The 26,045-nt window shown below is 44.9% G+C and overlaps 2 protein-coding genes across 2 annotated transcripts in view; one reads left to right on the top strand and one right to left on the bottom strand.

Moving 5' to 3' along the window:
- The window catches only part of PDZD2 (PDZ domain containing 2), a 199,017-nt gene extending 192,014 nt beyond the window's left edge, over nt 1–7,003 (top strand). The window contains 2 exon segments of the mRNA XM_068666448.1: nt 957–1,091; nt 2,453–7,003. Coding sequence (XP_068522549.1) covers nt 957–1,091; nt 2,453–2,619 — 302 coding nt within the window. The 3' untranslated portion in view covers nt 2,620–7,003.
- Nucleotides 7,004–11,988: 4,985 nt separating this feature from the next.
- Nucleotides 11,989–14,995, bottom strand: PMAIP1 (phorbol-12-myristate-13-acetate-induced protein 1). The gene is made up of 2 exons (XM_068667233.1): nt 14,871–14,995; nt 11,989–14,684 (listed from the first exon to the last, which is right to left on the bottom strand). The coding sequence occupies exons 1-2, from the start codon at nt 14,914–14,916 to the stop codon at nt 14,572–14,574; spliced, it is 159 nt and encodes a 52-aa protein (XP_068523334.1). The 5' UTR covers nt 14,917–14,995; the 3' UTR covers nt 11,989–14,571.
- Nucleotides 14,996–26,045: the final 11,050 nt, after the last annotated feature.

Below are 26,045 nucleotides of genomic sequence, written 5' to 3'. Positions count from 1 at the left end.
GAAGGCACTCTGTAAATGGATCAGCCTTTCAGTAATTGCTCCCATGGATGTAATACAAGTAATTCAGAATCCCTTTCTACCCTAATCAATGATACATCCTGCACATCGGCAATGTAGATTGTTGGCTGCAGACGCTAGGTGGCAACATTGTCTCGCAAATAACGTAGCATTGGGCTATTAAGGACACGTTTCTATCCTGTGAAGCAAAGCACGTTTTCATATGTTTTAGATGACATTTGAGGTAATGATAACACTAATTTGTGATATTGCAGATTGCAGAATTTTTACATTCACATGAGGCAAAGAGGGGTCCTGTTTCCCAAAACTATAGACTTATTTGCTCCTAAGCAAAATCATAATTTATGTCAACTACAGTATTATTGCATTTTAAAAACATCTGATAATTAGGAGTCAGCATAAGAATATTGGTAATTATAATTATTTCCAGACATATGAGACCAGAAACAATTATTCACGCTAATGAGTGGTTACAGGCTCTCCCTGAAGAGGCTGGAACACATTTGTTTAATGTAATGTCTCACTTATTACTGTTATTTAAAAAGATGTAATTCGTTGGATAATGAAGTAGAAACAAATAAAAGAAAACGAAACGTTCTCCACACTATTTTTAATATTTTTTTTTCAATTCTTTTGTTGACGTTTAGAGGCTTTACTAAGTTCAATTTTAATTTTGCCCACAAAAATGCAATGACAGGTTTTTGTTGAATATGCAAAGTGAAAATGTCTCTGTGCATAAATACATTTTGAACCATCAGCCCTTCACAGCTGCGATAATATGCGTTCACTTCTGAGAAACTGGGTGACAACACATTCTAGTTTGTATATAAACTGAACTCTGATTTGCTTTGTCACTGCAGCAAAAACAAACCCAACCAAACCCAACTTGCAATTTACTGTTAGCTGCATAACAAGATGCTGTGTGTATTCTGTCACAGATCCAAACCTGGACATGAATGATGTCATCTGTGTCGAATTACTGAAAACCTCTGCTGGCTTGGGATTCAGTCTTGATGGTGGAAAAGCTTCCATTGCTGGAGACAGGCCCTTGCTTGTAAAAAGAATATTTAAAGGTACTACAAATACAGTAGTTATTATCCCAGTTTTCCTTGTGTGTATCATGTAGACATTTTAATTCTTGAATTCAGTTTTTTGAAATGAGGGTGTTTTTTTGTGTCCTCCATTTATTACCACTTACTAACCAAAGTGGTCATTAGAAAAAAACCACTCCTGGGAATGGCTAGGGATTGCATCTGCTAGTAAATGTTTGTTCAGCAGTCTGATTTACTAAATATGATGCATTTCCTTCCTAGGCTTGTCTGCTATTGTAGGCATTAATTTATAGCAGCAATACAGTATGTAGCGGGTTTGAGAAATTCAAGTCTTATCTGATTCTCTTTTCTGAGAGAAACACAAAGGAGATAATCAGTGTGGTTTCAAAACACCATCCTGCATTATACTCGTTTATTAATTTTATTTTTTCTGTCTTTTTTTAATTTTCTTTGATATCAGTATTAGCTACTTTTGAATGATTTGTTTGTCAGCAGGTGGCTAAACTTAGAGAAATTGTGTATAGAAAGGAAGCCAAAGCCAAAACTATGCTGATTTTTATCTGGCTTAGTCTGGTATTCAGTTAAGTGAAAAATGTAACACTTTCTAAAAGAAGCTGAGACTCTCAATGAAGCTGTGGGTGATCAGCATTTTTATGGGATTACTTTCCAGAGATATATTCCTTCTTTAAGGAAAAAATAAAAATAATAAAAAAAAAAGTTGTTTCCTGAATTGCGTATCAATTTCTCTGCATGTGTTTTTCTTCTGTTTCAAAATGATTCTTAGAGTGAATGGCATGCTTAATTTTTGAGATCATTAATTTATATCCTTAGATACAGTCTTTTTTCACCTCCTCTCCCCATGTTGGCTGATGTTGCAAGTTAAATTATCATTACAGAAGACTTACTTTTATCAGCAGTGAAGGGTGTGCCTCACTGTAGTGGTTATTCCTGTGTCTGGTGTCTTTGTCCAAAGTTTGATTTGTCTGTCCCTGTTACCTAGATTTTATAATCTGCTGCATTATCTGCTTCTTAACATGTTAAAATTCCATTACAGAAAATGAATCCATGCTGCATACCACCTGTATATTTCCTTTGTTGATCACGTTTTCTTAGAGCTATAGAGTAAACAGACAGCATCTTTCACACATCTGTGCTGCTTCCTTCATAAACAGAGTTTTATTCTGAGAAAAAGGGTTTCTCTTAGTTAAAATGACATTTTCTTTGAGAGGCAGCATGGGGTTAGATTTCCAGAGCTGAGCTGAACACAAGTGACTTGTATTGAAATTAACACTGCTAGAAGAATGGTTTATTTGCTATTCATCACAATGGAAAGCGATTTTTTCTTTTTCTTCTCGCTCACTTTTTCCTCTTCTTGCTCCTAGGTGGTGCTGCAGAGCAAGCTGGAAACATAGAATCTGGAGATGAAATTCTTGCCGTTAGTGGAAAATCATTACTTGGCCTCATGCATTACGATGCCTGGAACATTATTAAATCTGTGCCAGAGGGCCCTGTTCAATTACTAATCAGAAAACCCAGGACGTCGGTATGATGGGAGCGCTACATCTCTTCACACTTTCTAAGACAAAACATTCAAAACTGGCTAGAAGCTGTCCTTGTTTCTAATGCCACACAGAAGTGTCTTAATGCTTTACAGAGAGGTGCTAAGAGCCTCGGAGAACCTCTGAGCAAATGAGTGTGATGAATGTCATAAAATCTCACCTAGTTACTGAGGATGAAGGAAACCAAATGCTAGAGACATTTTTGTATTATGTGGCAGTTTTAATGGATCTTCAAGACCTTTACTGGGTTTGGTTTAAAGTATTTTGACTGAGATAAATAACACTGTGCCTGTCCCTGATATTTTTAGTACCTGCAGGGCATCAGGAGTACAACTTGTCAGTTGCCATCCTGTTGACAAGGGTGGGTATTTAGACTGTACTGTATCACTTAGCTATAACTTGACTTTAGGACTCTTACTTTGGGTCTGGTCCTTATTTGTTATAATAAGAGAATGTCTGGAACAATCTCACTCTATTCTTCTAAGTGCAGTTTTGCTAAAAATGCATGACAAAAGAGAAGTATAATTTTGCACAACTTTTATGCCTAAAACATGAGCATTTTATTGCAAAGGTGAAAAATCCTCTTAAAACTGATGAACTAACTCAGCGTCCACCACAATTGAATCTGCTCTTAGTGGCAACTTGTATCTGAAAGCACTTGGCAATAATACAGTTGAAATTTGTGAGCCAGAAAATCAAGTCCAAATATTAGGTGATTGTTCACCAAGGTGTAGACTGAGTTGTTAGTTGTGGGGTGCGATAAAACTTGGGGTCTGAATTTTCAAATGTAGGCTTCTAACATTAGACAACTTTAAATATATATTTATATTTAAATATATATATTTGTGTGTATATTTATATATACATATATATTTAAAAGAGGAGCAATTTCAAGTGCTGAGCACTTGCAGATCCCACAGACTTCAGCGATCGCTAAGTGTGTCTGAAAGCCGGGCTGCTTTTATTTGGCTGCAAGAGGTTGACAGTTGCCCAACTTGAAATACTCAAGCTGGAAAGTGGTGGTCTAAGGATGTGGTTTTTAACAGATAAAATCTGAATTGGCCATATTGGCGGTGGCTTTTAGTTGTTCTTTTTTTAAATTTTTTTTTTCCTTTCCTGTCCAGTATTTATTTTGGCTTGTGTGGGAGTGGGTGAGTATGTGTGCACAAGGTGTAAGTCTGCCCGGCTGTGTCAGGAACGGGCTGATGCTGAAGGTTTTGGATGGTGAAACTGAAAACTCTTTGTGTAGGTGGGAGAAGCCATGGCGTAGATAGAACAAAACCGTAAGAGTTGCAGTGCTGCAGGCATTTAGTTCGGATTTTCTCATCTCTACCCCTGGTAGAGGTATCAGCAGTGGGCCATGCTGCCCAGTGTTATTTATAGTCTGCTCTATAGGGAGGAGAATGTATGGGTGCGAATGATTAGACTCTGCTATTTCTCTTCCTATATCTGGGATGGCTAAACAACATAAAAGAGATACAGGAGGAAATGGGCCAGCATCCTTATCAGCTGAGAACAAGTTGTTTGTTCCAGAGTGCTCAGGTTGTTTGTCACATTAGGCTGGAGACCCACTCACAGCCAGCATGCCCGGGGTGAAGAGCTCTCAGCCTGGAGCTGGTCCAAATCTGAAGTTTATAGTAAGGCAAGACACCGCGAAGCTGTTACAAAAAGTTCTGGGCTTGTCACTTGGCCCTATCCCAAGATCATGCTATCGTTCAGTTTTCTTATCTTTTTTCAACAGTGCTTAGAGCAATTGCTTCCGGGGTGGTGGGCTCCCGGTTTGGTTCATTTTGGTGACAGCTTCATTAGTCTGCAGCTCGTGATACGCAGGAAAAAAATGGGTTCTGTGAGGCAACCAGAGACCAACTGAGCAGAAAAGCTGTGCAATGTTTGCCTACAAATAAATAGAGTTAATTCTTTTTCAGTGACATGCACTCGCACGAGAATCCAGGGAGAGATGCAACTTTTTGGTTAAAAAAAAGGCAATACTGTACATAATCCTACAGCTGCTTTGCCTGCAGGATATGTGTTTAAGCTAATTCAGGTTCAGTGCTGTGAAATAGCTGTGGAATTGGGTCCCCTGTGACCCCAAAGCTCAGCCCCTCCATCGGGACCAGTTCTCACCTTTGGTCACCTCAATGGTGGGGAGGTTTCGGGAAGATGCAGCACGATGGGTCACAGGACCTTATGGGGATAAAAAAGTTAGCTTTGCTTGTTTGCTGAAAAACAGCAGACATTTGGCAATGAAATGGCTAGGCCTTGTTCAGGAGTGACCAAAATCTGATTGTAATAGCGTGTATAATAGATACATAAAATGCATGTGGAATTTAATGCAGTGTAGTAAATGCATACCCGTATATGTATAATACGTACAAGTGCAGTACTGACTTTTTGCTACTTTAATGTGGTAAATCACAAATGTTTTAGGAAATGACAGGTTTTTTGTTTTGTTTTGTTTTGTTTTTGTTTTTCAGTACACAGTTGAAAATCTTTGAGGTTCCAATGCCGGGAGGACATATAGCTCCCTCCTTAACCGGTGTGAGCTCAAAGATCAAGTCCTCATTTTGTAAATCAAACTTAATTTGAGGTGTCTTAAAATGATAGGTGGTGAGTATTTTCAGACACTTATTTGCAGATACTGTTCATTGTGAGTGATATAGAAGGCTTTTATTTTTCAGTACTTGAATACTGTTCAGTATTTTATTTTACATGCACGTAGATATGTGTTGGATAAGTAACAGCAAAGAGAGCCAGGGAGTTCTGTGTGTTTCAGTAGTGGCGATAATGTAAAAGGTAGGTTTAATGTTTTAAGTCTAATACTTAATATGGATAGAATGATATGCTTCTCTACTACCTTTACAGCAAGAAAAAGAATAGTATTTAACCCTGATTGTTCCTGTTCTGGAAAATACTATTTTATTTTATTTTTGGTGAAGGAACAGGAAGCATCTTTACAGATGCTGCCAGTGTTGATCTGATTACAGTAGCAATTCCTGATGTCTCTATTGGGGTGACACTCACAAAAAAGCCCCAGGATGTACGTAATGGGGGTCCACTTTATTTCGAAAAGGATAGAGCGAACAGATGTAGTGAACCTTCTTTTAGACACCTAGCAAAGTAACTGTTACTTTTCTGAGAGCCTGGTTACATCAAAATGACAAAGGAAGTTGCATTAGTTCATCAGTATTCAGTAAGTTCGCAAGCATTTTTGGCCTTGCTGTTTGCATGCCAGTCCCCACAGTAATTCTTTGACAAGGAGGAGTGTTGGCAGGAGGAGAGCGGTGACTCTCCAAAGACTCACAGCTGCAATTTGACAGACCAAAAATCAGGATGAAAATATGCACTTGGTCCAAAACTCTTCATCAGGGGCCTGTAGGCATGCCAGACAAGGTGAATTTGTTCCTAGATAGAGCGGGTCTGGTCTGGCTTTGCTACTTCCTAGGCTTGGGGCACATCCTGGGTAGGAGAGTAGGCTCCGGTGAGATTCTACAATTGAATATTCTGCAGCCTTTTGTGCCTGGAAGCTCTTCCCAGCCTCTTTGGGGACTGCATCTGTGTCCAGAAATAAAAATTTTAATTGTATTTTTTTTAAATGTGAGATTAGGCCTAAATTAGTGAGGGAGCAATATCTGATCGTTTTCTTGCTAAATAAAAAATAAAATTAAAAAAAATAATAATAATGAGGGCAGATAAGTATTAAGAAACCGCTGATTGACTCATTTTCTAATAATCCTCACTTAAAATTAACCCTAGTTAATATTCTGCAGTGGTTCTTTTCAAAATCTGAAGGGACCATTCCCAGGTGGGAATGTTTTTATGTTTAGGGTATGTAAATGTACACGTGCAAATATTTGATGAGTAGACTAGATTTTGTGAGAAATGGGGATCCCACTATAGGTAGATTTTGTGTATTAGCCTGATACACTTCTTGTATGATATTGTATATTTACACTTTTATTTATATAAATAAAACTTCTTCTAATGAAAACTGTTTAAAATGCCTTGTATATTATAAACAGTGAGTGCAATAACATGAAATAGATTGTACATTTTCCAATTTGCTGTCTCTGTTATGTAAATCTGTATCGCCATAAACTGTTTTGTTTGGGTTTTTTAGTGATTTTGAAAATAAATGGTATCCTTAGTACTCCTCCAGGTATTTATTTCTGTTACACCAAAGTCTGGCTGGCCCACGGCTGTAGGTGGCATCGCAGAGATGAGGCTGTCCTGGAGAGCATGAAGACCGAAGCATTTGTGCTGTCAAGATGGGCATCTAAACCAGAAGTAAAATACTGCCCTGTAAGAACTGTTGTTCAGTGTAAACAGGGTTAAGGCATTTAGGAAGTGTTAAAACGTGTTGTCTAGGACCTGCTATGGAAGATGTGTGGTTTTGTTGTTTTTGTTTGTTTGTTTGTTTGTTTTTTTCTCCTGCCTCTTAGCAAGGAAAATGCAGATGGCAAAGGCCTAATGCAGTTTTCCTTAGGAGCAAGCCTCTCACCCTCCTGCCAAGCAAGTGGGCTATAGGGGATGGGCTGTATGTACAGGGAATTATGTATATACAGCTAGTTCTGGCCTGGTATTTTTTGTTGTCTCCAACCTTCTCGGGGGGTAAGCTCCTCTCCAAAACCCCAGTACGCTGGGCTGGATGTAAGCTCTGTGTGCTTGGTGTGGCGCTCATGGCAGGAGGTAAGGCCGTAACCCCCGAATTGGGAACATTAGCATCCACCTCTCTACAGACACAGCCATCTTCATTACCAGTGCAGTGTGGCTCAAATCAAGCCTACCTCCCAGAAGGATGAGTTGGCCTGGAAAGCACAGTCCAGATGTCCTCCTTGGGAGCTGCTTTGACACGGGGAATGCCAGAGGCGCCCCAAACCAGTGCTGCCTGTAGGTGCCCGGACATGTCAGCTAGTCGCTGCGAGGTAGGCTGAGCCGGGGGAAGGAAATGGTGGGTTAGGCATTTATGTCATCCTCCCAGGGCCTCCTGAATTGCTTTTTCGTTGCTCCGTGTTTTGAGCACTGGGTTGGGTGCTCGCAGCAGCTGCACGGCTGGAAACTCCCGGCTGGCTCGCCCCCCAGCCCTACCCTCTCGCTCGCGTGCCTCTGCTCGGTGCTCGCCCACCTCCCTCCTGCCGAGCCTTGGTAGCCTCACACCAGTTCCTCCAGTGCTGCCAGAAAGGGCTGGTGGGCCTTTCTGAGAGGGGAGGAAGGCAATTGCTTCCCCCGCTCCAAAGGCATCGCCCTCGTCTTCAGGCTCGTACCCCACAGAATGCCGCGTTTACCCACAGGCTGCCGCGTTTACTTTTGGTTTCCTTTCCGCGTGCTGCACCAGAAGTGTGTGAGTGAACAAGAGTCACATGCGGAGGGAAAAGCCCCAGCTCTTGTGCTGAATCACCCCAGAAAAAACGAGGTGCCTTGGCTTCCTTGCTGCCCTGAGCCCCTTTACTAGACAGAATGTCAGCCCTCCTGTCCGTCCGTCCTTCCCCCATGTCCTCCTAACGAGGCTGGGGTCAAGCCTCAGAGCAGCCTGGCTCTGGTAGGATGAGTCTTGAAAGCCCTTAATTAAAATCTTAATTGCCCCAGACAGTGGCTCATTACAGAGGAATACAGCAGAGCTTAGACACAATAGACTTAATCCATAAATGGGTTAGCACTTGGGACATCATTTATGCCCTGGGCTATGTACAATGATAGAAAGTTGGGTTTTGGTTTTATCCACTCCAAGTATGTTTCAGAGACTTTTTTATTTTTATTTTTATTTTTATTTTTATTTTTATTTTTATTTTATTTATTTTTTTTTCTCTAAAAGCCTTGGGGTGTTGGTACACAGGGAAATTGGCACAAAAAGGAGGAGGACTTTACAGTTTGGGGCACAACTTTTTTTAATTCCCATATCACTAACATACGGGGCTGAGATCTAAATGAGGTAAGTAGAGGCATTGACTTATTTACACTCAAGTTTATCATCCTACCTGAGAAGTTCTGGCTTATTTACCATTTCTGATGTCTTTGCTGCTCTCCTGCTCTGTTAATATTGCTTACCCTGACTTAGGGTCCACCTGCCTCCGGTGTGGTCATTTACGGACCCATCTAGATTTCTGGCATTCTGTCAAAAATCTGTGAGGGGGAGGAAAACCACCTCTGTTGCCCATTGCCTAGGGACAGCCAGCCCTGCAGGCGGCATGTCCTGTCTGCACCACCAGCACCTTGTCTTGCTCTGGGTTAGGAGGTTCAGAGCTTTGGTCCAGCCATTTTGGTGCTTTTTTTTTTTTTCTTTTTTTCCTTCCCCTTCCCCCGCTGCCCCCCCCCCCCCCCCCCCCTTTTTTTTTTTCTTTTTTTTTTTCCTTTCTTTTCTTTCTATAGACTCTCGGGTCATGTAAGTGCTTCACAGCACCCCCATCCTGTGTCCACCAGCCCTGCCTCAGTGGGTTCATATGAAGCAAGGGATGCTGTGTTACCCAGGGCCAGTCCCTGCTGCTTCTGGTAAAGAAGGCTGGGTGAAATCTTCTCACCAAGGAGCACTGCTGAATGCAGAGGGCCATCACCTGCCCTGGCAAAAGGAGCTGTGGCCCATTTCATACTTCTCCTTTAGAGGGAAAGCCAGCCAAGGCTTGCTCTTTCCGTGCGGTCATGTGTTCCTCAAAGCACTTGACTCAGCTAAAAGATTTCACAAATTAATCACAATTACAACACTTTGTAAAGTGTTGTTTTTGTTTGTTTTTCCCGTTAAGAAGTGTAAAATCCTTCCCAACAAATGATCGTAAGAACAAACCTCTTGGTATAAATAACCATCTTCTTCCCAAACAAGGGGTTGTCCTGTCCTGCATTGTGCAAAGCTGTGACTGGAACAATGTTTTCCATTAGTCAGGGTATTTTCTGAAATTAATCAGCAATAAACCTAGAACCTTCTTTCCCGTCGTCTCCTAGTTCCGTGTACAGTAGCCTTACCTCCCTGGGCAGCTGAATCAGGCCCGTATCTCTGCTCTGGGCAAACAAGCTCCACGAAGCTGGAATTCCTGCAGTTTTTCCCTACCTGGTGAAACAATTTCATCGATGTGCTGCCTGCCCTGCCACAGTGCAGGGCACAGCCTGGCTGCTGACAGTAAAAGTGACTGCCCTCGTTCCTTGTCCTGGCAGGAGGGACCTGGAGCAAACGTGGCCTTGTGCCTCGGTCACAGCTCGGTCACGTCCCTTTCAGGAGCAGGGAGGGGAAGGCGTAAGAGGAAACCCGCCTGTAAATCCCTGCATTACAGCACTTGGAAAAGGTGGCTGCTGTCCTGGGTCAGACTCTGTGGCTCAGTGCTGAGGGAGGAGGCGTGATAGTGGTACCCTGACTTGGGCAGAGCGTGCTAACACTGGAAAACACGGCACAAAAGCCCCACGATGAATGTGCTGTCCTGGAGCTGTGCCTTGTTCCAAGCGCCCTGGGGCAGCAGCAGCAGCAACTTGGAGTGCCAGCAGCCCCACAGCAGCTCCCAGCCTTATGCAGCAAGCGGGTCTGTGCCCAGCTGGGGGATATCTGCAGGGGGGTGCCTGGGTCCCCTTTGGCAATGCCAAAACCTCTGTAAGGTGAAGGGACAGAAAGGGTTGTAGTTGGTCACAGGGACTGTCTCGAGGGATGCTTGCTGCTGCAGACATCTGCCTCCGTGCTTTCGGAGGGCTCGTGGACTGGTGAGATTTGCATTGCAAAGGGACTGTGCGTGAGAAGGGAGGGCAGCCTTGGCACGGCCAGTTTCTCACCCCGTCACCCAGGTGATACGGCGCAGAGCTTGAGCAAAGACCCTTGTTTACAGCCCTAACAGCTTTCAGGACTATTGCTCACTGACTGTCCCGCCATCAGGCAGTCACTTGCTTCATGGAAAACCCTGCCAGACTGAAAGCCAGCGCATCAAATCCCCAGCCCTTCCTGTCTGGCCTCCAGCATCTCTACGGATGCACGTCATGCCCTCGCACCGTCTCGTGTCGATGGGAGGAAATTAAAACAAGCCCCTTCCAGGGCATGTGCTAAAAATACTTAGCAGCATGTGAGTTACTGCTTTCCAAATGACTTAGAAAAACATCCAGGGGCGGAGGGGGGTGTGTGTGTGTTGTCTGGTGTCTAGCAATTTGTTTAGGAAATGCCACTTGTGCATCCAGTCTCGGGTGTGGGAGAGTGAGCTGGCGGCTGCCACGGGGCTGCTTTGCGCCCAGCTGAGCACAGCGCGAACGTGACCCAGGGCCGAGTGTGTTGGGCTGGCAGCCCTAGCAGGCGGGTTTGGTTTGTTGATTTTTTTTTTTTTTTTTGATATCAGCTTGGGGTGAGTCAGGCAGGCTCCTTCAGATGGCCGTGCTGTGCCTCTGTTACGAGATTTTTGTTTTCATGCCCTGTAGGGAGGAGCAGGTCACTGCATGTTGTGCTGTACCGCCGGCATCGCACTCCGGTATGGACCCTGCGGGCACTGGGTGAGGGTGGCTTGGGGTGCTCTCACAAGGCTGGCGAGACTTGAGAGTGTGAGCTGCTCTGCTGAAGGCTAACTGGGATGGGACAGGGACTTGGTCCCCTCTGGTTTATTCATTTATTTATTTTGTCATTAGCCAGAAACCAGAGCCTTTGGTCAAAGTGCTTTTAGCCCTCCTTGTGCTGGGGATGCTTGCCCAAGGAGTGGTGCTTCTCCCCTGCCCATAAAGCATAGCATCACAGTGAATGTCTTGGGCTCTTCTCCCCATAGCCATGTCCTTGGACCCCAGCTCTGTGCTTCCTCTGTGGAGGAAGCTCTCTGCTATCCCTCGTGGTAAGTGGTACAATTTTCCTGCCCTTCCAGAATGCCAGAATCAAACTTTGGAGAAAGTCAAAATCTGATGTTGGCAAAACTCTGCATGTCTTTCTGCCTGCATTCAAGGAGGAGAAATAATAAAATAAAATAAAATAAAATAAAATAAAATAAAATAAAATGAAATAAAATAAAATAAAATAAAATAAAATAAAATAAAATAAAATAAAATAAAATAAAATAAAATAAAAAAGCTAAAATTTCTGCCCTTCATTGATCCCCAGGGATACTCTTCCTTCCTTAAAGCTGCAGTGCTTCTGGTAGAAGTACCTCTGACAGATGCCCTGCCACCACCAGGCTGTTCTGCAGGCAGAAGTCACTAGAAAATACTAGAACACCTGCCTTGGTGTCCCATTTTGAAGTTCAGGAAGTGGGTTAGTTCTTGTTCCTCTTATGGCCAGGGGTGAAAGCCTGGTCTCCCATTATCAATCTGTTGGCACTTTGCTGTTGTCTCAGAGTGTGCCCTCTGACTTCCAGCTATTTGGAAGGGATTTGTGTAACATAACAACTAATTCGGAGCCCTCAAAAAAACAAAGTTACAACAATGACTCATTTTTCTTGCTAGCATTTCATATTTATTATCTCAACAAGAAGTCAAGACATACATGCATAGGACATACAGTGAAATAACCAGCCCGTATCCTTTTTCCTATGCTCAGTGCAGATGCTAGCACTCTTGACAAATTTCAGAGAAACACAAACACATTTCACAAAAAAAAAATAGTCCTTGCAGATCTAGACAGAAAAACACTACACTGGTACTTAACTTAGATGGCCCCAAGACAACGCATTTATGGGGATACAATAATTTATTTTTTTTTTCTGGTAATATTTTTGTGTGCTACAGCCTAAATTATTGGCCAGGCTCTATGAGCCCTACACCTAGATTTCTGTCAAATTTCAAAGCAGCATACATTAAACAGAATGCTCGTACCCAAATACATTTCAGATACTACTGTCAATGCTAATGCTGTATGTTTCTGGGGGCCCCAGACAGGCACAGTGCCCCCGTTGAATCTGCAGGGCTCCCTGGGCCAAGGGCTTGCAGCTGCACTATTTCCACCATGCTCAGGACTGCCCCTGGTGAGCAGCTTTGCCTGGACACTGGTGTTTAACAAAAACCCTTTGCATTTACTTTTTCATACGGGGAAAACCGACTTATGTACATGTCAGCAAAACATGCTACTTTGCAATACTAAGGTGAACATTACGTTCTCACTGGAAAGGTGTTGGCTGGCTTAGAAAAGAAACTGTACCTTTGGCTCAAGCCAACAGCAAAGCTCCCAGTAACACTGCTGATACTGGATGAAGTCCTCCGAGCAGAAGGCAGTCAGCCCCCTTCTGCTCAGCGAAATCACTGTCAACGAGTAACAGCCACACTGTCAGTCGTGACAACAAGCAAAGCTATGTAAGCTATGTAACAACAATTTTCTAAAGTCAGGTTCAGAAGAGCTAGCTGAAAAACGTATTATAAATACTAGAAAGGTGTCACCACAAGGCAGGAAGAACTGTAATTTGAGCCAGAATTCAGGAGGTGCAGCTACGCACCCTTACACAGTGCAACCGTACGCACCAAAACAGAGGTTAGTAAGAGAAGCGAGAGTATGACGTCATGTTCCTTTTCACGCTGCATCTCCGGAAGGAGATGGTTGTTTTGCATACTTCTGAACACTGACTGAAGAGGTAGTAACAAAACGTGACCGGCTACAAGCATTTTCTTGCTAGAAAGAATACTGTTTGGGGTCACGTCTGACAAGAACAGGCAAGCAGGGCTAGTACTTGCCTCGAGAGCGAGCTGAGCTGTGTGCTTAGTTCAGCTACTTCAAAGCCAGCTGAGTGGAACCCCTCCATGAGATAAGCGTAATGCGTCACCATTCACCAGGTGTGCTACAGCAGCTTCATCGTTCTGGAACTTAGATGAGGATACCACGAAATGAAACGGAAGTGAAGTACAGGAAAAGAACCTCTGCCGGTAATTATCACTGAACGTGTAAAAACCCAAGGATACTTTCCTGCACTTACTGTAACATTCAATCCTATTATTTTTTCAAAGAGACATAGCTGCCTTTTTTGAAAAAATAATGTACTTAAAAAAACTCAGATTCAGCTTTAAGATCTACTTTTTTTTTCTTTTTCTAAGAGTTACATTGTTACTTACAAAATACAGAGTGGTATCATATTGTTGTCAAGAAATTCTTTATAATGTTGAAAGAATTCCTTCCCCTAAACTCAAATACCTCAATATCTGTATTTGTATAATATATATTCATACATCATATTTAACGATATACTAAAGTATGTTCCCTTCTGCAATGCATGGGGTATTTCTTTTACTATCAGACAAAATTATGCTTTTTTCTAGTTAATATAATTATATTTTTTTTCTCATGATTTGAACGCTTTTCCATACTGCTTTTTGAGAATAAAAAAGTAGCATTCAATTGATAGTTCTGTGAAATACTCCATTCGTGCAAGCAGGGTTACACATATTTGCATAAATATATTATATATATATAAATATAAATATGTACATATATATATAATACAGACTAGAATTACACAACATCATGTTAATTCACAGAACTGTAGTTTTTAGTCTGTGAAACAACTTTTAAACAACAACTAACTTTTCAATAAAGATAGTGGTTTAATTAACGATATCCCCATCACCACACAAATCTCCTGTCCAGCAGAATCCGAGCTTTAGGAAACGAGAACAGTCAGAACCTGAACGCTGCCTTTCACCTTGTGACAGCCGGTCCTGCGTTCCAAGATGCTGACTTTTCTTGAATTATTATTACGGTTTTGGCTTGTTCCCGAGGGTGAGACGTAGCTGCGGGGACTGAAGGATGCCGCGGCAGGTTGTGCCCGGCTGCATCCTGCCCCGCGGCCCCTCGGCCCTAGCGGCTGTTCCCAGCGCTACTTTCCTTCCAGGCTGGCATCGATGGGCCGATGATGCTGTAACACTATCCAAAGAAATCATGTTGCGACAGCCATCCCCCGGTGGCTCCGGGTAGCAAAAGGTGATGCAAAGAGCTTTCTCCATCTCCCAGTATAAGCGAAGTCTCTCGTTCCAGATCTGCAAAGCCAATGTCTTCCCCCTCTTCCCGTGCCCCGCCGAGGATGGGGGCCTCACGTTTTGGGGCAGAACAGCTTTACGATGAGGTTCAGGATCCGCTGTCGAAAGTCCGCCTTGTCGCCGATCCGGCGCAGCTCCAGCGCGCACTCCGCCACCGCCTGGCGCTCTGCAAAGCACAGGCACAGCGCTCACACCCGCACCACTACCGGCCGCAAATCAGACAGAAAAAAAATAAAAAATCGCGCTTTTTTCCCCCTTATATTAACCTCCCAAAAAATGTGACACCCGGATTTGTCCCCTCACCTTTCCCCCATCATCCTACCCTCGCCCCAGTGCTCCCTTCTCCCCGTACCTGCCGAGGGTTGTGCAGGTTTGCGCAGGGTCCTGCACGGCATCATCACGGCGAAACGGCTCGGATCCGTGACTGCACGTCTTGTTAAGGCTTGTCACGGACCGGCGACCAAGTGCAAATGACGCCGGTCGGGGCGGAGCGCGGCTCTAATAGCGGCGGGGGGGGGGGGGGGGCTTTCCCCGGGCTGTGACGTTCGGAAAGTACGCGGGGATCCCGCCCTCCCCCCCAAAAAAAAATGGGAGGGCGGCGACGTGCCCGAGCGCGCCCGGGGCGGCGGGGACAGCGCCGCCGGTGCCAAAATGAGAGGAGATGATGGGCGGTGTGCTGGGGCAGGATGAGGAGTGGGGCAGGAGAGGGGGAGAGGGGATTGGGGAATGGGGTGGGCTCGGGGAGGTGGAGGTGGAGGGGTTGGGGTTGCACCTTGTGGGTAAGGGGCAGGTGGAGGGGGTTGTGCTTAGGCTAAGCAAGGAGAGGTGAGGTGGGCTTGGTAAGGTGTGGAGGATGTGCTCCTGGAAGGCAAGGAGTGTGCAAGAAGGGGTGGAGGAGCAGCGTGTGCTTGTGGTGGGCTTGGTAAGAAGATGAGGGGGATGAGTGGTGCCTGGACCAGCAGAAGTAAAGGAGTGGGAGCACAAGATGACCTGGAGGGTCTTGCTGAGAGCTTTTTGCTCTCAACCAGGAGGTGCTCCCGATGCAGCACTGTATGTTTATTTTTTCAAGGTGATGATAACTTTGCCCTCAAACAAGCTGTAGGGAAGCGAGCTGGCCTACATCGTGCTGTGGATGGCTGACCCCCCACCCCACCTTGGGCACTCTCTAGAACCATTAAGGTTAGAAAAACCCTTCAAGATCATCTGGTCCAACCATCACCCTACTACCAATGTCATCCACTAAACCATGTCCCTAAGCACCTGTGCTTGCTGTGATTTTGGATTTATTTATTTATTTTTTTTACATGGAAAGGGGGATGAAATTGCAGTGTGGCCCTTCTGAGTTTGTTGCACAGTTCAGGGAGGGCTGCCAGTGGTACAGGAGCCAGTCGTCTGACTCCTGGCCATGGAAAAATTGCTTTTTGGTGCCATGGCACAGGGCATAGTCCCATAGTTCCTATTTAGGGGAAGTGAAAACAGGTTGGCATAAAGAGTGGAAGTGCCAGACATAACAATTGATTTGTGGCTGGATGCCAGTAAATGCCCACATTTCCAATCAAAGCACAGCTCCCAGTAGGAATAGAGAATAAGGTGTAATACAGGCCCACAAACAGCTGTCAAGAAACTCTTTTCTGTGGGATTGGAGCCTCTGAAGACAACTGGGTGACTCTAATAGCTGTTGTGACCTGAAGATTTTTTCCAGCTCAGACCAGAAACCCTTTTCCCTACATGTTTCAGGGTGCAGTGCCCTAATGAAGGCTGTGGCTGAATGAGGCTTTTGCTGGTCCCAAAGAGGGTGGCTGGGCTGTGGCAGCATCCTGTAGTGTGCTGGGCTGGTGCCTGGTGTCAGAACCCTTTAAGGTGGCCACTAAGGAGCCCCTGCTGTGTCTGAGGAGGCACTGCTTTCATCCCGCATCCTTTGGTATAAAACTTAACTTGACTCAGTGGTTTTAGGGTCTTTTTTCAGCTGCGCAAGCACCAGTACTTGTAACCCAGGCCCGTTCAGAGAGAGTTGCCCTTTGACCGAACAATTCCTGTTATGTAAGAAACTGTTCCTTCAAAACAGGTCTGTTGGGTTTTGGGTGGCGGGAAGGAAGGCAAACAGCCCCGGCGTGTGTCAGCCTGCATGACGTGTCAGCTTTCATGCTGGTGGCTGCGCGCGATGCTCTGGGCTGCATCCCATGGCCCTGATGGCTGCTCCCTAAATCACTGCCCTGCGGTGCTCGGCTGCCCCAAACGCAAGGAAGGCATTGGTGAATTCAGGGCATGGGCAGGAGGGACACGTGCCTGGCCCCTTGCAGTGCTGGGTGCATGTGTGTTCCTCCCCATGGAACAAAAACAGAATTACTGCGCTCATTTCTTTTGTGTAATTGGGCAGGGCTAAGGACTATGTGATTTTGCTCTCCAGTGTGTGGATTTGGAGACAGATCTAATACCTGGGCATATTATTGAAATGACTTTTCTTCCAGTGAGGCAAAAAAAAAAACAATGGCTCTCTATTCTGTCCTGTTAGCACTGACTCCTCCCGAAAAAGTGGACAGGAGGACAAAACGGGGATGAGAGTTGGGACTGTCTGCAGTGCTCACCTCTGACCTTGTGCCACCCTGCTGCCATGGTCAGAGCCATGTGTGTGAGCACTGTGGAGCAGGGCAGGAAGTCCTGCTGTTTAGAGCAGAGCTGCCTTGCACCAGCTCCAGATCTGGCCTGCATCGCAGCATCATTGGCGCTGGGTGATGGAGGCACCGCAGCCAGGCTGTGCTCAGTGTTGCACAACAGGGGCAGAGTGAAAAATAAACCACTGCGGTTTCAGGCTGCCAGCAAGCTCTGACGTTTTTCATTTCAGTTCCCCTAAATAAAGCAGCGTGGCTATGGGAAGTGCAGGTCCCTGGGAGGCTGCTCTGCAGGAGCTGCTGCTCGCTGCCACTTCTCCGAGCGTGGCCACGGTGGGCACAGCCACAGGGGAGTAATCGGTGGGAGCAGAGGGGAGCAGCCCCCACCCCTCGGAGCAGCCCTCTGCTTAATTTCTGCTTAACAACACCTAAAGATGGAGGAAATATGCCACTGGGAAAGGAGAATCATCTTGAGATGGTGTGCCCAGAGCCACGCCGGTGCCTGGGCAGTGCGGTCTAACCATCAGCATCTGATCAAAAGCCACGGCGTAACCGACCCGCAGCATGAATAACACCAGCTGGCAGAGGTGATGAAAGGAAAACGAATGTTGCAGAAACGAAAACAAGAGTAAGAGGGAAAGGAAAGTGGCTGCTTATTCTCTGAACTCTATTTGTGCTGAATCAGCTCCGAGCTGTTGTTGCGCCTCCCTACCCGACCTCAAACAAATCTTTGTCACCGCTTCGTTACGAGAAGCTTCTCCTGCTCCTCTGGTTGCTGCCTGTTGCTGACAGCTCCGTGATCGTGGAGCAGCTGTTTTGTTTCCCTCTCTCTCTGCTCCCATTCCTGCACACCACAGCTTGGTGGTTCCTATCGATGTTCACGAAAGCAAGAGCAGGAAGGGCAGCGTGGCTGCCAGGAGCACGAACCAAAGTTCATCTCAGTAAATAGCCGCAGGGTGTGACCGTACAAGCGTGGGCGATGGCTGCTGTGTGCTGGCCTCAGCGGGCTGTCAGGTGTTTGTCGTGGCTTAGATCCCTCTGTCTTGTTTGCCCTTCTCTGGCAGCCACCCTCCAGGGCTCTCTCTGACTGGTACAAGTGGAATCACGGGTTTCATTTAGGTGGAAAAAAACTTTCATGGTCTCAAAGTTCAATCATCAGCCTGAACTACTCAATCCCATCACTAGCCCATGTCTCTTGGTGCCATGGCCACACATCTCGCAAATATCTCCAGGGATGGGGATGCCACCAGTGCCCTGGGGCATTAGCCTCAGCTTCACTTCTCACACTGCAGGAAAAGTTGGGGCTCCAGCATTTGCTGTGGTGCTCCCCACACTTCCACAGCGGTGAGGTCAATGCAGATTTATGTAGTTATGCACAGTGCTATTGCTGTTCTCGTTCATAAAAAGCATAATAGAAACTAGGGAGCACTGCACTTACAGATGTCTTACCTGCTGTTTAATTATTACCTAATTGCCCCACCACCGATCTGTAGACTCTCCCTTATGCTGTTTTCTCTAGCCTGCTTTATTTTAGAGCTTAATCATTTCATTTTCTTAGCAAAAGGTGAGCTGCACAGCTTGCTCATGTACCACAGCACATCCCCACTGGCAGGATGGATGAATGCTCATCTTCTCCATGAAGTGTTTCCATCCGTGTGCCAACCGAGCTGCATTAATTATTTCAGTGGTGGAAAATGTTTCTGAAGGATGACAGGCATGTTTCTGGTCTGATGCCCACCAAAGGCAGGGGCAGTTTTCCTACCAACAGCAGTAACATTTGGTTGAGGATGTAGTTGGGTACCACAACCTCTCCTCGATATAGCTGGAGTGTAAGGAAGTTTTTTTCCCTGTGTGCTCTTCAATCAAGCAGTAATTGTGATAAAACTTAGTTGACTGAATTTTCCTGGTTTTAAGGTCTTTAATTTGCTGGAGCAAATTACCTGGTGTGCTGAATTCCCTGTGAAAGCAGAAACAAAGACATTGCAGGTGGCTCCATGTGAGGCCATTTCCAACACTGGTGGTCACCAAAAAGCTTTGAGATAAGAAGGACCACCGTAAAAGAAGGCAAAATTCATTAGGTAGCTTGTTAAGCAGGTTTTAACACTTATGAAGGTAACAAAACCCTTATAAAGACCAGTCCTTGTAACTGCTACCCTGAACAAGTAGTTATTAGTAAAGCAAATATTGGCGTTGATCACCATTTATCGAGCTGGTGGCATATTTGCAGAACTCTCCTCTGTGTGCATGGGCGTCTCTGTAAACAACAGGAATCCTGTTAATACAGCTGCACTGGTGCTGCCAGGTTTTTGGCACAAGCCTGTCTGGGCATTGTGCCTGTGGTTATTTTTGGTGATTATTTGAATGAGCTCTGTTCCGGAATTCAGAGTATCATCGTTTGCTGCACTGCCAGATCTTTTTCAGACTCTGGCTACCTCAAATTTCCCCCCACTCTCTACAACCTCCCTCTGCACTCTGTTGTAATTTTTGCGTAGGGGAAAGGGAAATCCCACAGACGATAAGCTTGGCACTTTTTTCCTGGCATTCTGGTGCCTCACCGAAGTCTAATAGGAGGGATCCAAAGCAGGTGTCCTGGTCTGGCATCAAGCCACCCTCCCAGCACCACAGCATCTCCCCCATGCTTTTGCAGTGTTTTTCAGGTGGGACAGGAGCTGCTCTGAAAGGTTAGAAGATTGTCATGCTAATCTGAGCAGTACTTTCTTTAAACTGGGTTTTGGAAGTGCCTTGTTTGAATGATGTCCAGTTGGATAAAGAATCACTTAGAGCTCCTAAATCCTACAAAGCAGTTGTAAAGCAGAGGAAGATTTTGTTTGGGGAACATGGAGAAAGAGGCAAACAGAATTAATACCAGAAAACAGGGATGGAACCAAAGAGGAATGAAATGTGTTTCGCTGAACCTTCTCCTTTGAAATTTTGAGGACTTAAGTCTGCTTCACTGTGAAGATTAGAATTCTACATGTGGAAGAGGCGGACAGAATGTATAAGACAGAAGTATAAGACAGAAGTATAGGATCTCCTCTACTATTCAAATTATCCACAATTTTGTGAATAAGAGATTAGGTATGTTTGGCCAGGGGTTGCAGGGACATGTCTTTGCTACAAGGAACAAAATGAGTATATGATTTGTGCTTCAGTTTAAAATGTCTGTTTAGGAAAGAAAGGCGCCAAATCACGAGACTATTGTGGGTAGCTCGTTGCAGCCCAAACCCCAAGAGATGGCAGGATCAAGCTGTTCCCCCCCACACACACTAATGGACCCCATGCAGGCTATAGTGGATGAAAAGTGGGGCAAGCTGAAATCATGCTGGGGTGAAAGATGTCAAGAGAACACAGACGGTGACGGAGAGGATCGCTTGGCTCACTGCTAGACTGACAACGGAGCTGGTACGAGAGGGCTGAAAGCATCACATGATGTGATGTGGTTTCGCTTTAAAGCTTTGCGACTAGTTGCTTTAAAATGAGCTCATTTCCTTTCTGGTTTTATTTTTCATACCCAGAAGTAGACAAAAGGAGGAGGGTGTGATATTTGCTGCTTGTTCTAGACAGGAAAGAAAACGAAACACAAACACATACACACATGCACACGCATGCAAACCCCTTCCCCTGGAGCTGGAAAGCCCCCCCGCGCTGTCCTGCAGACCTGGTGCAGGAGCTTTAGTCATGAAGGGCTGCAAGAAATGCGTCATTGGCAATAACCTTGCACAGAAATGGAAGGAGGATTGTCCCTTCCTGCCAAGCAATGCTCCTTTTGGTGTGCCCAGCACTTCCTCTCGAGGTACAATCCACTCACAGAGGAGGATGTGGTGGGACAAGGCGGTGAGGTGCTGTTGGGAGCAGCAAGCTCCCTGAGTGCTCTGCTGTTACCATGCTGAGCCATGCTGACAGCAGGAAAAGCAAAGCCACCACAGAGCTGAACTTATTTCTTGTCTGCGCTGGCCCTGTACATGGGGACAAGCTTCTCCCGTCGTGAGCCACATGCTCCTCCCACCCGTGGATGCACCAGTGGTGTGGTGGTGATGGCTGGTGGGAAAGATAAAGCTGCTGTGGTGACCTTTGGCATTAAGAGTGCAGGCAAACAAGTCAGAAATAAGAAGAAAAAAAAAAAAAAAAAGGTGTCCTTTTGAGGGTAAGGACTCTGTGTTCTTCCTCACCAGAGATCTCGCAGCAGATGCACTGGCTGACTCCAAGGGGCATAAAGGAGAAGTAAATAGAGGAAACAGGAAAAAAGTGCTTTGTGCTTGACAACAACAAAGTATTTTTGTACTTTTCAACCTGTTTCTGTTCTCTGGGTCTTCGGTGCTTTGGGAAGGTACCGGTGGCATCTGCATTTGCCCGTCCTCGTGGGTCTGGGGGCCACCTGTGAGCCCCTCGGCAGGGCTGTTCCCATCCCCTCTGACCCTGTGTTTGCAGGACAGGAGCAGGGCAGAGGCACCCGAGGAGAAGAAGGGGGGGGTCACGGAGAGGAAGTGTGTGGGTTGTGTCCCACAGGCAGGTGTAGGGCTCGGCCCTGTGCAGCGGCAGTCATGCTGGGTGACCATGATGCCATCCTGCCTCCCTATTTCATCATCCTGCGGTGGGTGCTGGGGCCCCGGGGAGCTGGGATGGTTGCATGCACATCACCTGCACAGCTGCAAGGAGCTCGAAGATGTGCACAGCTCTGCAACAGCTCATGACGTCAGGCTTTGTGGTTGTTGATAATTTTTTTTTTTCTTGTTTAACAAAAGGGAATCTAATTAAGACAAGTGGTGGCAGAGGTCTGGCAGGGGACACCAGGGTGTTCTGGGTGCCAGTGGGCTGTCCCACACTAGGAGGTGACCCCATTGGACGAGACCTTCTTGGGGTGGCCATGGTGACCTCCATGGGATCTGACCCCCTCGAGTGACCCAGATGACCCTCTGGCATGACCTTGGTGACCTCCCTGAGGTGTCACTGGTGGTCACAGGTGCTGGGACATCCCTGGGCTGGGGAAGTGTGGGGCTGCTTCCTTTGCAGCCCCAGGTCTTCCCTTACTGGTCTCTCATGGCTTTCTTCATTTTTTTTTGGAGACTTGGGGTCACCACCCCCACCTCTTCCTCCTCACTGGTGATGAAGATCCTAGGTTCCTTCACTCGGGCAGGGGGTGCACGCAGGGGACAGTGAGGACAGCAGCGATAAGCAGGTGGCCTTGTGGCTGTCAGCATGATCATCGCACCCCTGGGATTCAGGTTCCTGCTGCCCAGGAGAGGCAACATTGAGCAGAAGCCAGTGTATATCTAGCAATAGTGGCATCTGGGTTTCCAACTCAGTAGCTCACAGAGTCATAGAATCCTGTGTTTGGGCAATAAATCTGTGCAATCTGAAAACACAGAAGTCTCGTGTCAGGGATGCCCATAGAAGTTTGCGTGCTTGGTCAGAATAACAGTTGTCAACATTCAGTTTTGACTCAGGATGAATCACTGTGAAAACTGCTTTCTGTGTTGCATCAACACTTGCCAAAAAAACAGAAAGTGGTGGCATCCAGAAAAACAACAAGCAAAATACCTCATCAAGCTTTTAAAACCCTCAGTAAAGGCATCCTGGGACATACGGGAAATCAGAGCCATGAGGGCAGTCAGGCAGTGATGCATTGGACCTGCAGCTCTGTGACACCTCCGAGGTATGAAGAGAATCTCCAGAGTGCCTGCTTATGAAATTACCCTCCAAAAGACAGAAAGAAAAGCAGTGCATTAAATCCAGTATTGGCAACTCCAATGATCATTATATATGCTCAAGATAATTTTTGCAATTCCTATTTCTCGATACACTTTTTTCTCTGTCTCCTTTCCTTTCCTACACTTCTTTTTCTTTTTTTTTTTCTTTTTTCTTTTTTTTTTCTCTTGCTTCCTTTTATCGTGTGTGCGTGTGTGGCTTCTGGGTTTGGAGTGATTTCATCTTCCTTCTAAGTGACATACTACCAAACTGGTACATTCTTAAACTACAGGAAAAATGAACAAACAAACAAAAAAACAGAAAACAAGCAAGCAAGCAAGCAAACAAACAAAAACAAAAACAACAACAAAAACAACAACAACAACAACAACAACAACAACAAAAAAAAAAAAAAAAACCACCAGAATTTAAGCAGAATGGGCAAAAAAGTAACAGTACTATTTTTCATTTTCATTTCTAATTGTTGTTGCTGTAGCCTCTTTATCCTTGGCAGTAGGATATTTGAGATGAGGGCTGCTGACACATGATACTGGATTTACATTATTAGTAACACTATTAATGTGTGATCAAATTACATTACTAATCTACATAGATCGTTTGTAATGTAATTGGTTGGAAACATGAGCTGTATACAATTTTTGGAGCAATCACTAAAATAATGTATTACTCTTCATACTCATGTCAGGTTAAAGGAAAATCACATTATTTCACGGGTATATAGGTAAAGTGATCTGCTAGTTGAAAGCCCTCTTGGCGACCTCCCATCTTACACTGAAGGGATGATAGATATCCTTTTCATTGGTGTATTTGGAAGATTTATTGGCCAGGACTAGAGAAAGGTAGTAAATATCCTTAACTGGGATTTTACTTGTTCATTCTAACGTGACTGGTTCATTATTTTAGTTACTTCTAATATCTCCCCATAAGTACAACAGCTTACAAATCCAACAGCCCGTAAACCCACTTTCTATATGCATAGGAAAGAAAATGCAAATTGAGAAATCAGACAGTCAGCAGCCAGGAAATGGAGGCTGTTCTGTGACCTCCCGCGGTAACGGCAGCCTTTGTGGTTTGCAGACTTCTCCCAGGAGCAGAACGTGGTCTGCTTTTTTGTAGAGCCAAGTGGAGGATGGGTTTCATAGGTGAGCAGAACTTGTGAGAGCTGCTGCTGTGGTTCATCCAGGTATCTTCTACCTGCTATTTCTCTTCCTCTATTTATGTCTCCTCTGCACACCATGGCGTTTGCTGCTCAGGCATGGTACACAGGTCTTTGTGGGGAAAGCACTCTGTGCAGCCTGCTGCTGAAGCAGAGCTCTGTGCCCTACCACGAGGACAGATTTTCTCATGTTTGCTCTCTTAAAATCCAAGGTCATTCCAGCTGTGTATGTGTGGCTGCTCTTCCATTCCCACCAGCAATCAATGTATGGCCACAAAGGTGATGAAGGGAAATTTTCACTGTGAATCCAGGATCAGTTAGCAAGAATATTAGTGGAGTGGAGGACCAAAGAGATTGTGTTCTTTGGGACAATAGGATCAATATTTTTTCCTGTGATTTTTAAATATTTGTTTTTGTTCTCTGAGAATAAGGGACTACAGAAGATTAAGTCTTGCCTAGCAGGGTCAGCCCAGGCACTTGTTTGTAATGATGGCTATGGGACACATGAGAAGGAAGATGCCCAGGTTACTGAAAACAGAATGAGCATGAAGTAATTTTTCCCTTCTTCTATTCTCCCTGTTTCTGTCAATCTAGAAAGTTAAGGATTCCCTGATTCAGAGGATAAATTTCAGGGGTACATATGAAGTATAACTAATTATTTTTAATCCTGAAAGATGAAGTTTTCTTCTGAAGCCATTTTGACTTTAACACTATTCTTTGTGCACTTTTGGCTTGTACGCTCTTTGGAAGTGTGGCTAAATTCTGCATGGCAGCTGGTAACCTGTAAAGTGGTTATCCATAGCTCTAAATCATCATCTTATTGTTTGTCTGTGAGCTCTGCTCCCATGACTCATTCTTTGTTTGGGTCATTTACAAGAAACACGAAGTAGGTAACTGCAGTAAACTTCAGAAAGCCAGGAATGCTGAGGCATGTTCATGGGAATAAACGCAGGGCAGGCCTGTTGTGTCTCTGGGGACGTCTTGTTGGGCTTTTTAATTTACAACTATACACATAGAAGATCAGCTGATGTGAGAGTCTGCTTAAAAACAAAGCTGAGAAAAAAATCTTTATGCGAAAGAGGAAGCAGTCATCAAAACTTGCCTGTGTAATTATGGGCAATACACATCTTATATTTACCGAAGCAGAGGAAACAGGACAACTTCTAAACACATGTTTAGAAACATGCTTCAGTGGATAGCCAGCATGATTAAAATCTATGTATCTCCATGCTTCTTTGTTTTAGCCTTAATTGGTGTTTCCACAGTCCAGTAATTTCTGGTATACAGAAGTGGATGAGAGGCCTCTCTACAATCCTTCTTTGCAGTGTTTCTCTGATTGTTTATCGCAGAATGATCAGAAGTTCTTGCTTTTAGGTATAGACTAACCCAGGCTACAATGTTGACAATGTTAGGGATGGGGAGAGCGAGGTCCTTTCAAAAGGAGAAAAATTAGAAGTTTTAGAGCAGTGACAAATTTTACTTATTTGCAGGTGATGAAGCATAGAGATGAACATCACAGTAGAAAAGCTACACTCAACTAAGACCATTTAATTACATCCTGAAAGAGACTGAAATGCAAAAACTGGAAAAATAAAGGGAAAAGGCCCCCAAAACTCCATGGATCTTTTATGGGAATCAAAATCTTTGTCCCACTCCCTCCTGCAGAGACCAGAGAAGTAGTGACTTTTTATTATTTGGGGTCAGAGGCTCTGATGATGAAGTGGCTAGATAGTGAACTGGCAGGTCACTCTTTGTTTAAAGTTGATCCTTTCTATTTTCCATTGTGTCATGGAGGCTTAGCCTAACCACAGACTCTCAGTGGAAATCCCCAGTTGATGTTTTCTCTTTCCTTTATTCCTTTGACATTCATTGCACAAAAGCAACGTGGAAGTTGTTGTTGTTTATCAATTGCACAAAAGCAACGTGGAAGTTGTTGTTTATCAATTGCACAAAAGCAACATGGAAGTTGTTGTTGTTTATCAATTGCACAAAAGCAACATGGAAGTTGTTGTTGTTTATCAATTGCACAAAAACAATGTGGAAGTTGTTGTTGTTT

This window comes from Anas acuta, chromosome Z (assembly GCF_963932015.1).
Source record: "Anas acuta chromosome Z, bAnaAcu1.1, whole genome shotgun sequence".
NCBI lineage: Eukaryota > Metazoa > Chordata > Aves > Anseriformes > Anatidae > Anas > Anas acuta.
This window is presented reverse-complemented; position numbering and strand designations above follow the sequence as displayed.